At 37.1% G+C, this 17,422-nt stretch overlaps 1 protein-coding gene across 2 annotated transcripts in view; it reads left to right on the forward strand.

Moving 5' to 3' along the window:
* The window catches only part of cnot6l (CCR4-NOT transcription complex, subunit 6-like), a 52,988-nt gene extending 43,855 nt beyond the window's left edge, over positions 1-9,133 (forward strand). For both annotated transcript variants that reach the window (XM_052043355.1, XM_052043362.1), the window contains one exon: positions 4,443-9,133. In XM_052043355.1, coding sequence (XP_051899315.1) covers positions 4,443-4,652 — 210 coding nt within the window. In that variant the 3' untranslated portion in view covers positions 4,653-9,133. The remainder of the gene's footprint in view (positions 1-4,442) is intronic.
* Positions 9,134-17,422: the final 8,289 nt, after the last annotated feature.

The raw sequence follows: 17,422 nt of genomic DNA on the forward strand, positions 1-17,422 counted from the left end.
CCCTCTTCAGTGCACTACCATTTACTGTGCAGGTCCTACCCTGGTTTAATTCACAAAAGTGCAATACCTCACACTTGTCAGAGTTAAATTTCACCTGCCCTGGTTTGGCCTTGCACCCCTTTCTAAATAAAGGCACAGCATTTGCCATCCTCCAGTCTTCTGATACCTCACCCATGTCAATTATCTCTGCCAGGGCCCCTGCAATTTTTTTTCCTTGCTTCTCCACGATGTCCTAGGATACACTTGGTTAGGTGCTGGGGATTTATCCACCTTAATGTTGCTTTAAGACCACCAACACCTCTTTTGTAACCTTTCCTGTTCTCTCTAGGTTCTGATGCAGGGTCGGTCTCAACCCAGATCATGGACTTGCATCTTTTGCCTACACAGATGCTGCTTGTTCTGTTTTTTGTTCTGAATTAAATGTGTGCTAGACCATTAAGAGAATAATACTGAATAGTCTGGAAAATCTCCTATTCTGGCACCCTCAAAGTCCTATGTGTGTTAGATTAACAGAGCTTTATAGTAGTTCGTATTTGATCCCTGGAATGAGAGGGTTGTCTTGTGGGAGAGGATTGAGCAGAATAGACTTATGCTCATTGGAATTTAGAGCATCTTTGTATCGTATTGAAATGTGCAAAATTCTGAAGGTGGTTGCCAGGCTTGATGTTGAGAGGATGGAGGAAATCTAGAACTGGAACACAGTTTCTGAGTAGATGGTTTCTCTTTAAGATAGAGATGAGGAAAGATTTCTTCAGGAGTGTGACTCTTTGGAATTCTGTGCCTCAAAGCTGTGGAGGCTCTGTCATTGAATCTATTCAAGGCTGGGATGGACAGATGTTTCTACTGGAGTGGAGTCAAAGGAAATGAGCTTTGGGCATGAAAGTTCTTTTAAAGCCAAGATCAGATCAGTTATATTCATAAGACCATAAGAAGGGTCATAGGGCCTAAGTTTCCCTGTTTCCTCAATTCTTACATTTTTTTTAATTTAGGCTTGATTAATTTTGAACATTTTTCAACGTCAGTGAGATTCACTGATTCAGTCATTTCTGTCATAAAGAGCATTGCCACTTAATTGCAAGCATCTGGGCCCTTGCCTGTCCAGAAGATGCTGTAAGTAAGTGCACATGTGGGAGCAGAAAGTATAAGTGGCTTGCTGCTTACCAAGGTGGGCCAAACCATGCCACAGGCTTTATGCTCAGCATCGTGCTGTTTGAAGTATTTGCAGTCTGCAGCATTTCTATATTTATAAAATTATTTTAATGATAATAAACCTTTACTAAAATAACATTTTTTTGGGAATTGAGTGCATTTGAGCCCATTCACACTTAAGTAATATTTAAGTGTTGCTACTTCCTGTAATATGTAATATTTTGGTTGAAAGGTCAGCCAACCTAGCCGGTACAACAACTGTGCAGGTACTCTTCTCAAGCTAACAAATACAACATCTCCTGGTGGTCTACTCTTCTCCTTTGTAACCCCCAAGGAAAGATTTTCATAAAAGGTCATTACCCTGAAATAATAACTATGTTTCTTTCTTCTCAGGTGTTGTCTGATATGCTGTATTTCCAGCACTTTGTATTTTTATTTCTGTTTTCCAGCATCTGTTTTGATTGTTGTTCTTTCCAGCACCCCGCTTCCCCCCCCCCCCACCTTTTATTCCAGACAAACTTCTGAGGTATCTGTGCAACTCATTCATTAATTTTTGCTGCCATTCCTATTTATTCCTCCCACCCACTCTCCCCTGCCAACATCTTGCCATGCAATACCTGTCCAAAAGATTGTCCAGTGCCTTTCATGTGAGGCAGCAACTTGCACATTTTTCTTCCTTTAACATTCTGTACACATTGATAAATTTCATTTATTGAAGCCAAATATAGAATTGTTAACTTCATCAATCTATAGAAATTAAAACTTTTAGTAATTGCAGTACAAAGTCCCTTCACCACTTGAATAACTTGTCACATTGCATTTGTATAACTCCAATTAATTCCAGAGCTTTGACACAGTAAAAGTACTTCCAAGGTTAAATCTCTGCAAGTAGTAAATCTTTAGAAAACCTGCCTAGGTATTACGTAATTGTTACTTAATGCCTTTTGTCTTTTCAACTTTACTAACTAGGATATTTGCGATGACCTGTACTTCAGTTTCAGATTTAATAAAAGCTAATGTTTGCAGTGGAATTAACATTTGCTGCACAGCTCTTTCATTATTTTAAACACATCTTATTTTTGTGCTTATTATTTGGTGTCCATGCTCCTTTCTTGCCACAAACAGACCCACCACAATTAATAACCTGAACTGTTATAAGGTTATTTGTTGGCTTTGAGGGAATGATTAACCATTGCCCCTTTGTATTAGCCTACCTGCAATAGTACAGCAAACTGATCAGGACTTCAAATTGAAGAGAGTTATGGGTGTAAATTCAGAGAGTGGATAGTATGCCAAAATTACCATAATCAGTCCAGATTTCTATCTGAAAAATCTTAACGCAGTGAGGTTATTATTGATATTATGATGGTCATTGGATGTAGCCAGTGGTTTTATATAAGTTACTGATTTGTCCGCAATCATAACTAGCCTATCAAGAGAGTTGAGATGTACACTGTTCATAGTTTTTCTTTCTGAGTGTGCTGCTTGCATAGATCATTGTTGAGTTGCTGATGCTATATTATTTGGTATACTTAACATTCCACTGGCAGCCACTTCATTTTATGATTACATTTGAGATCGGCTTGCAAAATCTATGGAGGGAACAGTTAGATATGTAAAACACTTTACGAATCTGCCAACTAAGTCACTTTGCAGCAACTGACTTGTTGATCTAGCTTTGTCTAAGGTAAAAATGTTCAATGGTATGACTTAAGGGAGATTGAGGTAGGGGAAGGATAAAAAATTGAATTTAAATTGGTACTCAATTGTGAAAAGATGGCAGAATTTGACATAGTTTAATAGGATGTTAAAGTCAAACTGCCTTGTGTGGTTAAGGATGTTGAAGCCTATGTTCTACTAACATGAAATTTGATGAAACTGTATAAAACCTTAAGCACACCCATATCCCACACAATTGGCAAAAATATTGAGGCTTAAGATAGGATACCAAATAGATTCATTGAGATTCTATTGTTATGTTTACATACAAAATGAGCCTTTTATTTTGTATTCCAGTAATATAGGAATGGACTTAGATGACATGTCTATCCGAGAGCTGGCACAGATTTGATCAATTAAAATGGCTTCCTGTACCATGTGATTTAAATTTGTAAAAGGATGGGATGCAGTAGATGCAGCAGCCTGTCTCCACTAGCTGAAGTATCAAGTGATTCAGAGCAGAAAATAATAACTTTAGAATTTGAGACTCTGGCATTCATTTCCTTAGTGATTGAGATCAGAGCTCTATCAATATTTGAGACTAAGTTGGATAGGCAGAAGGAGAAAAATTAGACAAGGGAATGTTAGAATAGGGTAGATAAAATGACGAGAGCTGTTGTGTGATTAACACAGGCGCAGCTTGTTCCAGGTATATGGCTTACTTCTGTAAATTGGGTCTTTTAAGGTGTGTAACTTTGAGACATTGCTTTGAGAGTGATGTCTCCCTTGGGCTTCAACTTCTATGATGCTTTATCATTTACGGCACCGCATTTATATGGCACTTTGCAAATCTCCAAGAGCTTGAAAATCAATGACTTAGAGCATTTTGTAATATAGGGAAGTGCAGCAACCAGCTTTGAGCACAGGATAAGCAGCAGTGACATAAGTATTCAGCTTAAATGTATTAGTGATTTTTAATATAAGGGGTAAATGTTGGCACACTGGATGAATTCCACTGCTGCTCTTCAAATAATGTCTTGGTATCTTTTATATCTACTTCTGTGGGCAGCTGGGGCTTTGGTTGAGCATCTTATTTGAAAACTGACACCTTCAGCAGCACCATATGCTTTCACCCTAGTTTATATGTTAAAGTTTTCTGCATGAGAGTTGAACCCAAATTACTTAAAATGCAACAGTACTACCAATGGGTAAATCTGACTCATGGCAATTGAATAGCTTGGTTTAGGTCTAACTTTCCTTATGTATGATCCTGTACTGAAAAATAGATGCTGTTGTAGAATTATGTTTGAAAGGATTTTCCACCTTATGATTGCTGTTGTAGAACATGGGCTAACAATTCAAGAGCTTCCAGCTAATGATTTGTAATCTCTGCTCTTCCCTCAGTTTTTTTAAAAATACATTTCTATAGGGAGGTGGGCTTAGAAAAGTGTGTACGTCCATGTGGTTGGCAATGGAAATATAATTGACCCAACACTTGGTTTCCTTTGAACCATCTATATTTTTTTCCTGTGAGTAATTTAGTCTTTATTCATTGACCATGAATGTGTTTATGATGCCAGTAAGGTAGATGCAGGTTAATGTCAAAATGATTTTATTTTTGTTTTGTCTCCTAGGGTGTTATTGACTACATTTTCTATTCCAAGACTCTAATGAAAGTGCTGGGTGTTCTTGGCCCTTTGGATCCTCAGTGGCTTGTGGAAAACTCTATCACTGGATGTCCACACCCTCATATCCCTTCTGACCACTTCTCACTGTTAATACAGCTTGAACTTCAGCTTTCCTTGCCACCTTTGAATGGTGTGCACTTACCCAGCAGGAGGTAGTGGAGCCCTGACCTGGAGGCACTGCCTGCTCACATGGACATGTACAGTTGTAAAATCAAAGTATGATGGAGTGAAGTATGGCCTGTAAAAAAAAACCTTATTTGTTCTCTTTTTTAAATGTGTGTTCTGTAGGTTTCTAGTGTTACTGTTTCATAGTTGATTTCACCGTGTTGTCACTAAGGCTGGAGCAAACAAACTTTAAAAGGTGTTTTACCCCGATCTTTGGGGACACTGGAACTAGTATTCTTCATATTCTCTGAAAGTGTTTTATCTCACAACATTATGTGTTGTATTCATGTTTTCCTGTTGGATTATATACCTAATCTGGCATTGAAACAGCGGCATTACATGCTTTGCTAGACGGTGCCATTGATTCTTCTTCCAAAGACCGACAGGCAAAATACCTTGAGATATTTGTTCTGAGCTTTGTCCCTGCCCTAGTTGCCTTGGATCTATTTGTACATCTGTTACCAAAATTGTCTTGACTCATTTCACAAAATTTGAATGAGAATTGGATACCTTTCCGTTTGTCATCCTCCATTTCCTTTCCTGTGTCAGTCATTTATTCTCATTGTTCACTTGAATTCTTTGATACACTTAATTCTTTGTATGGTTTTGCTTTTGATGACTAGTATTCCCTCTTTATTCTTGTCCTTCAACAATTTAATGGAATCTCTTTTTGGATCTTGAATGGAGAGCTAATTGAAGCCATAGGGAATTCTGTCCAGCTGTGATTTGACTTAATGTTTTTTGCATGGTATGTGGTTCATACCTGTTTTCACTAAAGGTACCGTTTATTTATTGTTTTGGGAAGAGAAGCAAATTTCAGATTTTCCAAATTGATTACTGAAAATGTATTGCATCTGAAGGAAATGTCTTTTGTGGAATTTTAAAGTAATCCAAGATTTTTGAAGAAGAAAATTGCTGCATGGATAATTTTTCACCCCAATTGAATTGTCAGTCAGCTCCTTCCAAGTGGGCAAGGTGGTCATGGGTATAACTCAATGCTATGCATTATCAGCCAGCAGGGGATACAATTCAGTAGTGATTGGTCAAGACTGCAAGTTTTTGTTGATACAATGAAATAAACCATAGAGCAAGTGGTAATTGAGGTGCATCAGAAATAAGTTGGTTATGACATCAAGTACAGCACCTTAAAATTACTGTGTAGTAAATGAGCACCATGTAATGGTCGTTAATTTTCAAGTTGTTTATTCCAACAACGTATTGCACTTTATAAAGAAATGGTAAATATGACATCTGTCTAATGCTTCCCCCAGCCACTTCAGAAAAACAAACTACTGCATTTCAAACCAATGTGCAGGGTTATTTGAATCAAAAGAACAACACAACTTCTGATATGTAAAGTCTGTTTTAGTTTAATACACAATGCTAGTGTTACATTGAATAAAGTTTACAAGTGGCCAAGGCCTATTTATGGTATTTGCCAATAACCACCTCTGATATCTTTGACTGGATTTTTGGCCTTTAAGATTATCTGAAGTTTTAAGTCAGCACTTTAATTCTAAGGCCTACATTTTTGAAAGGATGCCATCTTTTTAAGGACATGAATTACGGAGCAAGATAAAGTTGATGACAGTGGGAGATCAGGAGGACCAAGTAAATTCTGAAACCTTTTTAGATTTTTTTTTTGTTGAGAGAATTTGAACATTTTAGACCCTTTTATATATCCTAGTCCTTGTGCATAAAATTGTTATGGTCTTGCTTCTTGAAACATAATAACTTTGCTTCATTCATGCATTTATTTTAATAACTACAAGCAATATTATCTTCCCATACTTCACTCCCAATATTTTGTCAGATCTGTATGTATAGAATGGAATTTAAATTTCATCTGTAATGATTGTATATGAACTTCAGAGGAGCCCATTTACTGAATATTTGTTTTCTTTTTTATAAGTGAAGAGGAAAACAGTTTTTGGGAAAGCTTAAATGTTAATAGCTGCAAACTTTGTCTGCTTTCAATATAAAAGAATTGAGACACTCTGTTGCAAGAGGGTGTTCCTCAGGTTTTCTTTGCTTCTGTATGTATTTTTCCAAAATTCTGATAACTGTGTACTTTAAATTAAAATATATAATTGAGAGAAATGACATTTAAAGAAAAAAGTGAAATGGAGACTGGAGCAAATTTGGCATATGTGTTTATCATAGTTGTTCAGGCAAAAAAAAATAAAGAAAGCACAGTCTGATTCATGTATGTTTCTGTTGTTTATGTCAATCGTTTCATAAAAATGTGCCTCATTCGATTTGCTCAAGCAGCAACACTGCCCAAGCAAGCAGAGAAAACCTGACAGGCCTTCTCCAGGCAACTTTTAAAGTTCTGTACAATAAATCTATTAAGATTTGTGAAATTTTATGTAAAAAAAAACAAGCAGAAAAACAACTTAAAAACAATTTTGTACAAGCTCTGTAATGTGTTTATCTTTGGTGTAAGGAGTGTGAGACATTGGAAACTGCACCATAAGTCAGGTATGGCACAATGAGTTCTGAGACCAGCTTTTTTCCCCATCCCATTCCTTGCACAGCTTGTCTTTTTTTTGCCTTTGTGTAAAGCAGGGGACCTACTCTCAGTGACAAAGGCTGCATATGCATAAAGCTCTTCATTACTTTTTAGTTATTGTGTATTTGATGTGGGAAAGCTTCCCTTTCCTTGTTCAGTAATAATTTCTCTTATCAAAAGTGCTTACTAACTTCAATGGTTTGAAAAGCTACTGAATTCCAGTCTTTCAGGGTTTCATATCACTCAGCACTTATTTTAGCTAATGTCATTTAAAGAGCAGTACGGGTTTCATGACTTAATTCAGTTACAAAAGGTAGATTTTTGAGGTAGTAGTTGTATGATTTTAGGAATTGTTTAAGGCAGAGCTTGATATTACACTGCAGAAAAACAAAAATGTGGTTAATTGAAATCGTATACCAAAAGTAAACCACTTAATTAGCTCTTAATTCACAAGTGCTTTTAATGTTACATTAAAGCAGGATTCTTAAATTGAGTTAATTAAAAAATGCATTTTCCACATCAGTTCTTTGGGGGCTATTTCTAAGTACCTCTTTTTAAATTAGATCGGACTCCAAGAACTGAAAAAGATTATTGCACTTTTGTTAATTTGATTGAGATAAAAATCAATTTATTTTCACATACTTCTGCCTTGATAATTCATAAATGAATCATTAAAAACTTGGTTTTTCTTTCCCACCCCACCCTTATGTCATTAGGGAAGAGATCGAGTTCTGAAAATGTCAGAATAAATGGGTTCAGATTTTTACATCTTGTACCTCAGCTGTTTAAGCCACTACTATAAGATTTGTTTAAGTATAAGCATATCTTGGAAGACAAAATAAATCTCAATGTACTGCGCTGTAAACAACTAAAAGATGCCCATTAAGGCTTTATTGTATTTGTTTTCTTCAGTTGAACGCTGAAAAGTGTAACTTCAAGGCCACCTATACATACAATTTTAGAAGAAATAATTTGGACAGAAATTGTAGTTACGATTTTAAAAAAAATCTTTATGGATTTTGCAAAGTGGCCAGTGGAATTTTAGATTGAGCTGTAGTTAAATTGCTGCATAACTTGGATATTGTGCATGTTTTTAGATGTTCGATTGTTAATTTGCAATACCAAAAAAAATGAGTGATATGACTCTTTGAGACTGTGGTGCTTCTGTTTGCAAAACTTTGCCTGTATCGTATTAAAAGATTATAGTTTGTAAATGTGGTAGCGGTGATTTAGTTTTTTAAACATTGATCAAACGTTCAGCATTTGGCCACCTTTATTTTTTTAACATTTTTTTTAAAGAAAAAAAAATTGCTATTAAAAATTATCATGGTGGTTAATAGGAAATGAAAGTGGATTGTGCTGGGTCACCAGAGTCTGTAGTGAACCATTGGTCACTGGTTAGTATTTATTCTCCTGAACCATGAGCAGTCAGATATTGCTCCCTCCCCTCTTCACAAAAATTGTTTGTGTGTTTCTTTCCAAAGTCAATGGATTAAAATGCTGTAGTTTTGTAAGAGTAAATTGGCTCTTACTGATGTATTAGATGGTAATTTACTTCGATTGAGTACATTATAGGAAGTTCTTGGATTTTCACCAGCTAAATTTTTTTTAACTTTTTTAAAAAAAAGTGATAATAGTCTAAGTGAAAACCTTTAATTTGCAAAGTCTCTTAAATATGTTGCATTATCTGATCTGCTCTTGACCACAGTTGTTTAACTGTAATTTGAAATATACGAACCAAGCCAGTAACTGTCCACGCAGTCTATCTTTAAACTTTTGGCAGCTCAGATGGGAGTGTTTCACTTGTGCTACTAGAATAAAGATTTAAAGAAAGGTATTATTTCCATATGGAGGTCGGGTATGCTCTCAATGTACGAGGCTAAATTATGTCTGCTTGTTCCCTTGCACCTGTGTATTTTCTTTCCTTTGACTGTAGGCAATAAACAACCATTTGAAAATATTTTTCTGTGTTTAATGAATTTTGAATGGAGCATTCAGGGAGCATCATTGGGGCTTCTATTTCCAGCCCCATTAATACTGGTAAGTTTTTATTTCTACATTCCCATTTAACATAAATTGCCACATTGCTGCATAAGCTTTATTTTGTTTGGTACTGTAAATTGAAAACAAAATTGTGAATGTTTAGTAATTTAATCTCATGTTGCTGCACTATTTTTGTCATGTTGCAGCAAAAACATCTTGCAAAACTAAACAACTTATTTCCTTCATTAACCAGATACTAATAGGAAAGTTGTGCTTTGGTTTAATAATGTTATGTGCAATGCTATCTTCTGACCCATGACCTTTTTTATATCTATCTGATTAGCAGCAGATTTTAAAACCACTTGTGGAAAAAGTTCATAGATTTTGATGCAAAGCTTCATATATTGGAAATATGAAAACCTTTCCTGCAGTTTTAGGGCTTGTGTAGAAAATTGCCATTCTAAATGTCTCATTGTTTAGGCAAGGCTCTCTTGGAAGCTTAAAATTATTGAAATTCAGATAAATCTAGGAGTAGGAAACAGTGGGTATTGATTCAAGGTAAGAAGGAAAAGTACCAACTCAAGCGCTGCAGAAAAGAGTGGAGGCTGCTATTTCAAATGCAAGTTAATGGTACAAATCAGAAATTCATAGAACAGTGCAGCACAGGAACTTCTGCCCACAATGTCTGTGCTGACCATTATGCCAATTTAAATTGCACAACTGCTCACACTTGGTCTATATCCCTCAACTCCCTGCCTGTTCATGTATCCGTCTAAATGCCTCAAATGTTGCTTTCTTATCTGCTTCCACCACCTTCCCTGGCAGTGCGATGCAGGAATCTAGCACTCTGTGTTTAAAAAAAACTTGCCATGTAAATCTCCTTTAAACTTCCCCCTTTCACCTTAAAGATATGCCCCATAGTTTTTGACATTTCCACCCTATCTATGCCTCTCATAATTTTATATACTTCTATCAGGTGGCCCCTCAGCTTACAACGATCCAGAGAAAACAATCCAACTTGTCCAAGTTTGGAGACATCCAATCCATGTCTCCTTATAGCTAGTACTTTATAAACTAGACAACATCCTGGTGAACCTCTTCTGCACACTCTCCAAAGCCTCCACATCCTTATAAAGTGATGACCAGAAAGGCATATAATACTCCAAATGTGGTCTAACCAAAGTTTTATGCAGCTGCAACATGACTTCCCAACTTTTCTACTCAACACTCTGACTGATGAAGGCAAGCATGCTTACACCACCCTTACCCCTTATCTACTTATGTGGCCACTTTTAGGGAGCTATAGACTGTCACCCCAATATCCCTCTGTACATCAATGCTTCCAAGGTTCCTGCCATTTAATGTAAACTTTCCTCTTACATTTGACCTCCCAAAGTGCAACACCTCACATTTGTCAAGATTAAATATCATCTGCCATTTCTCTGCCTACATTTCTAACTGCTCTAAATCCTCCTGAATCCTTTGACAACTTTCCTTACTATCTATAACTCCATCGATTTTTGTGTTGTCTGCAAACTTATTAATCAGCCCAAATATTTCCATCCAAAAATTTATGTACAAACAACAGAGGTCCCAGCACTAATCCCTGCAGAACACCACTGGTCAGAGACTCCAGTCAGAATAACACTCCTCCATCACTACTCTATCTTCTTTGGCCAAGCCAATTTTGAATCCAATCCACCAAGTCTCCATGGATCTCATTTGCCTTAATCTTCTGGATCAGCCTATCATGAGGGACTTCATCGAAAGCTTTTTTGAAGTCCATGTATACCTACCTCATCCAATCAAGTTCATCACCTCAAAAAAAGCTCAATAAAGTTTGTACCACATGACCCCCCCCCCCCCCCACAAAGCCATGCTGATTCTCCCTAGTGAATCTTTGCTTTCCCAGATGTAAATAGATATTATCCTTCAGAACCTTCCCCAATAATTTCCCTGCCACTGATGCAAGGCTCACTGGCCTATAATTTCCTGGTTTGTCTCTACTGCCCTTATTAAACAGAGAAAGAACATTGGCTATTCTCCAGTCTTCTGGGACCTTGCCTATGGCTAAAGAGGATAAAAGGCCGCAGCAATCTCTCTTAATAACCTTGGATAGATCCCAACAGGCCCTGGGGACTTATCCATTTTAATGCTTTTCAAGAGGTCCAACGCCAGTTTCTCTTGATATAAACATGCCCCAGGATATTAGCATCCCCCTTCTTGATCTTGCTAGCCTCCCATGCCCTCTTTGGTGAATACCAATGAGAAGTACTCATTTGGTATCTCACCTATTTTCACCTGCTCAAGGCATTAATTCCCCCCATTGTCCTACCCTCTCCCTAGTTATTCTTTTGTTTTAAATGTATGTATAAAATGTCTAGAGATTCTCTTTAATCCTACTTGCCAAACACATTTCATGGCCCCTTTAAACCCTTATTCCTTTATATTCCTCAAAGGCCCTGGCCAATTTCAGCTTCCTGAACCTCTCATATGCTTCCTTTTTTTGTTTTTGACTAAATTTGCAACCTCTCATAATCCAAGGTTCCCAAACCTTATTGTCCTTCCCTAATGACAATTAGGTGTAAACTGGTAGCATTTGTGGACAATACAAAACTTGGAGGGCTGGTGGAATTGGGACAGATGTGTGGATACAGCAATGTCAGATTTAGATCAACCAAGTGTTCAAGGGCAAATTGGTGATTTGTATTCTCTTGGGGTATGGGGGGGGGGGTGCAGAAAAGAATGACTTTCAATTTTGGAATGACTTTTACAGCTCCAAGACAATCCAATGTGTTTTACAGGCAGTGAAATACTTAGGAAGTTTAATCGTTTTTGTGATGTAAGCAAACATGGCAGTTGATTTGCATCCAATGCAGTAATGACCAGATCACCTGGTTTTGGTAATGTTGATTGGACAGATAAATATTGGTTAGGGATAACTTCATTGATCTTGCCTGAAAATAAGCTATTAAAGATCTGAAATTAAAAAAGCATCCTGAAAATACTCAAGTCAAGCAGCAATTATGGAAAGTGTTGGTAAAGGGATTAGTATAAATAGGTATTTGATGGTCAATGTGGACATTCTGGTGGGCTGCAGGGCCTGCTTCTGGGATGTATGACTTTAGTTAGTTCATAAGATCTGATGAAAGGTCATTGACCACAGATATTAATATATGCTTGATGCTGCCTCATTTTCAACTTTTATTTACAAATGATATTTTTCCATCTTTCCTTATGTTAATCTAGCTTTCCTTTAAATGAATCTGTGCTCATCTTTTAACTACTACTTTGCATAGTTTCCACATTCTAGTAATCCTCTGGGTGAAAAACAAATCGCTCAAATTCTGTGGGTTTATTTGTAAACATTTTACATTTATGGCCTCTCTGCTTTTTGCCTCACAAGTGGAAGCATCTTTGCATCTTTACATCCAGCCTAGCAGGACCTTTTCCCTTCTAAAGCCCTCCATCAGGTTATCCTTCAGCTTTCTCTTCCAGAGCTATAGCTTGTTCACTGTGTGTTTTATTGTGGAACTGAAGTCATTTGGTTTAGTTTGGAGCTTAGAGCATTAATAGACACCAATATCCTATTCATTTTTTTTAAATTCCAAGAAGCTTAACCATGAACCATATCACATTATTGACCCGTTTAAAACAAAAGATATAGCAATGGTTAAGTTTCTTGTAGAACTTGTCCTTAAAATATACACTTCACAGATGAATTTCCTGTAACTGAGCAATTACTAATGTTGTACTTATGAATGAAGAAGAATGAAATAGTAGTATTTATTATTGACATATCACTCCAGATATACTTATGGTTAAATAGATTTTAATAATGCAATTCATGACTGAATTTGTCTCTTTCACTTGATTGAGATTTAATTTCTGATGAAGTTTACCTTGCTTTCTATTATAAGTTGTTGAGTTCTTCAACATCTATGCAGTGACCTTTTGGCAACAAGACAACGCCCTTTCTGAAAATTGTCAAGTCTATAAGCCCACAGGAATTGTGCATGCACTCACGCTGGCAATAACTTCCTTCATATACCAAAACCACAAAATAAATTTTTAAAAATTGCATCTCTTTTAGACTTCCCTCAAACAAAGCATTAAAATATATTTTCTGTTAACAGATACTGCAGATACTGTTGAGTGTTTCTGCTAAATAGTTTTGTCAAAAACACATTTGGTCAAGTTTTTTTTTGTTTCTACAAAGTTTGCATTCGTGGTTAAATTATTGCTTATTTATAAAGTATTTCCACAAATTTATACTGGGTTTGTAGTTTCAACTAAATACTCTTTGAAGGTATTGCTTCCAAGGAGGGGTTTTTCATGTCATTCGTATGTCTCTTTTAGATGTTCCAGAATAGGCCCCTGCTATTTGCTATGTGTTGTGTTGGAATGCTTTTTCATCCCTCCTCTCTTATAGATGAAGTGAAACTTATTTTGCTTTTAATGCTCAGACGTAAGTGAAACTGAGTGTAGGCTAAACTCTGTTCCTAAGTACATTGAAATATTCTAATAATAATCTTTGCATTAAGTTTTATCCCATATAATATATGAAGCAATATTTTCTTCCATATTCTGAAGTATATGGAATATGCTGAAGTCAGAAGAACACACTCCAGTCCTCATTGAGGGGTCAGTGGTGGAAAAGGTGAGCAGCTTCAAGTTCCTGGGTGTCAGCATCTCTGGGAATCTGTCTTGGGCCCAACACATTGATGCAATCATGCAGAAGGCACGCCAGCAGCTCTACTTCATTAGGAGTTTGAGGAGATTTGGTATGTCACCAAAGACCCTTGTAAATTTCTACAGCTGTATAATGGAGAGCATTCTGACTGGTTGCATTACTGCCTGATGTGGAGGCTCCAATGTGCAGAATCGAAAGAAGCTGCAGAGGGTTGTAGACTCTGCCAGTTCCATCATGGGCACAACCCTCCCCACCATCAAGGACACCTTCAAGAGGCGGTGCCTCAAGAAGGCAGCATCCATTATTAAGGACCCTCATCATCCGGGACATGCCTTCTTCTCGTTACTACTATTGGGGAGGAGGTACAGGAGCCTGAAGACTCTCACCCAACGTTTTAGGAACAGCTTCTTCCCCTCCACTATCAGATTTCTGAACTGTCCATGAACACTACCTCGTTATTCCTCTTTTGCACTAATTATTTATTTTTGTAACTTAGAGTAATTCTTATGTCTTGCACTGTACTGCTGCCGCAAAACAACAAATTTCACGACATATGTCAGTGATAATAAATCTGATTCTGAATTCTGAACACAATTATAGGGATCTCTATAAAGAAATAAAAATTTCCCGGCAATCTCAAAAGATGCAGCATCTACCTTTTTGCCTCCTCTCTTCCCACTGTCCATGACCCCAAACAAGACATTCCACAGGGAGAGCAATTGTTTTAATATACTGTACATATTGCTGATGGTATGGTCTCTACATTGCAGAGACCAAATCCAGCTTGGGTGATTGCTTTGCAGAACACCTCTGTTCATTCCACAAGCAGGACCCCTGCTCTTCTGGTTACCGTAATGTAACAAAAGCCTTGAAGAGATGAAAATGCAGAATGACGAGCAGAAATTCTAAAGGGCTGTGGAAGGAAAACTGGAATGATGTCATAAAATATTGCAAATGCTTATTATGTGAAATCGTTGAAAGTATTGAATCCAGATGGTTGTGATATACCTAGTTGGAAGGTGTGTTTTCTTAAAGGGCTATTTTGGTATTCTGATGGATAGATTCATTTTGTGGGTTCAGTATGTGGAAGATAATATTGCAAGATTGTGTGCATGATTCCTGTGGGTTTACAGACCTGACAAATTTCAGAGTAGACATTGTTGAGTTGGCAATTGAGACCAAGTTCAATGCTGGATATTTGCATTTGAAGAGATTACAACAAAAGATCTGATCAAGCTTGTGTAACAGAGGTCACGAGGAACAAGAAGCCACTGACATAGCATCATCATTATTAGAACAGCACACTTCAAAACAGCTTCTGGGAGGTATCTTTCTATACTGAGAAAATGATAGCCCTCTTGAAAGATGACAATCCTAACATGGAGTTCTGCATTAGGTGTGGCTGCATAATAGGAAATGCGATGTTTTACTGTATGGAGCTTTATCAGATGAGAAAGAGAACTGTCCAAATTCCCATTGTCATCACTTTTAAGGCTTATTTATTAGCCAGCCAGGAGAGTCACAGGAAGAATCCTTGCCATCAGTGTTGCACATTCCAAGCCCTGAATCACCGGCATCACCACCATTCCAACACCACTGAGAGCTCTGCCTCTTGCCTTTCTTGTGGCAACCTTGACATGCAAAGCTACCACTACCACTTAGATACAAAGATATAAATTCCAATAGAAATTGTGTCTAACCTGATGTGATATGAGAGAAATTCCCCAAGGGTAAGTATTGGGGGGGGGGGGGGGGATCTCAGCAAGGTCATGTTCTGCCATTAGACCCCATGTAGAATGCAGACAGTAAATGGTCTGTGGAGATTGGCCAGTTAGTTTTGGAGCTCTACAGTTGTGCAGGATTTCTAAAACACTGTCTTTATGCTGGGGAAAAAGTGGCAGTTCAATGTAAAACTATGCCTCTGGTTTATTTCTTGTGTGATTCTTAGGGCTACCATGACATTATGTCCCAGCAGATGTCACTGCCACAGCTGTCCAATAAAGCCAAGCAGTCCATGGCCAATAACTGGGCCTCAAATGACATATCATGTCACCTCATCTGCCTTCATGGGCATTTGAACTGCTGCAATCAGCTTGTGCAGACAATGGCCTTTTCAACATTTTCTAAATATCTTTGATACATTTAAAGTTCACAGTTAAATTTACTTGATAAATTGATTTAAATTAATATTGATTAAAACATAGAAACACCTAACCAATTACTTGCCTTTCAATCCAATTTGGTGGTGTAAAGTCATGTAAAGCCAGAAATGAAGTGTGTTCAGAATGATTGAGCTCCTCCCTGGCCACATTGCTGAGTCGAGAAGCAGAGTGGAAGGCCAAATGTGATGGTGCCTTCCTGACTCCACTGCACTGTATGTACAGAAGTCAGGAACATGATGAACACCTAACCTATGGTTCTCTTTCGAATCATGAACAAAAGTACATTCTGTTCAATATGAAACTTGCCTGATTTCAAGCTTGGGGGATTTATCTCTGTTTTGAAATCTTTGGGAAAGGAAGGAAAAAAAAAACCTTTTTTTCCAAAATGGGAAGATACATCCTTCTACATCAACTCAGAGCTCCAGAGATATCAATTGAAAAATTCTACAATGAAAACTTTAAAAAAACTGCAGATGCTGGAATCCTGAAATAAAAACAGAAAATGCTGGACGCACTCAGCAGGTTGCATGACATCTTTGGAAAGGGAGACTGAGTTATGCTTCAGGTCAAAGACTCATTGTCAGAACTAATGAAAATTCCACAGACTGAACTTTCGATGTGTGCACAGATTACACTTTGCATATGCTTGAAATGCACAGACATCTACTTCATAACTTCCCATCAACTCTGATGGAAAAACAAGTCCCTGGTCGAAGCTTGCATTTTTGAATGAATGCAAGGCTTTGAACTTGCAGAAGTTATTTAAAAACATGAAGGACAAATTAGTGAATAAATTTAGTTGCCATGATGGGCATGTAATGAATTTTAAAATCATTTTGATTAAACCTTAGAAAATTAGGCACATTGCTGAATACTAAGGAAGATAACAACATCTGGATGATATCTTCAAGAACTGTTTTCACATTCTAATTTGCTTGATGTATCATTGGTGAATTTTGGAAGTTGATGACCCATTATTTAAAAATAACTTTGCTTGGATAGATTTTTGTTTGTGCTTTTTTTTGGAGCTGCAATAGATTCTGATGATATTAAGTTGTTATTTATTTTCTCCACTGCCTTCTGTGGCTACAAAATATACACCTTCATTTTTAAACTTTATTGCAATGGCTACTCTTGAAAATTGGCTGAACTCCATTTACCTATTAGAAGAATAACTCATGAAATTATCGTATGTAAACTTAACATAAAGCTGGTGGATAATTAATTGCATAGAGCAAATTAAGTCTTGTATTATGGCATTATGTAATTTATCCACTTTCTGGCACAAACAAGCTGTCAAATTTTGTGCTGTTTGTTGTACATCTATGCCTTTCTTCATCACAGCAACTGTTATGGAATTAAAAACAGAAAATTTTGAAAATACCCAGCAGATCAGGCTACATCTGTGGAG

This window comes from Pristis pectinata, chromosome 2, assembly GCF_009764475.1.
Source record: "Pristis pectinata isolate sPriPec2 chromosome 2, sPriPec2.1.pri, whole genome shotgun sequence".
Taxonomy (NCBI): domain Eukaryota; kingdom Metazoa; phylum Chordata; class Chondrichthyes; order Rhinopristiformes; family Pristidae; genus Pristis; species Pristis pectinata.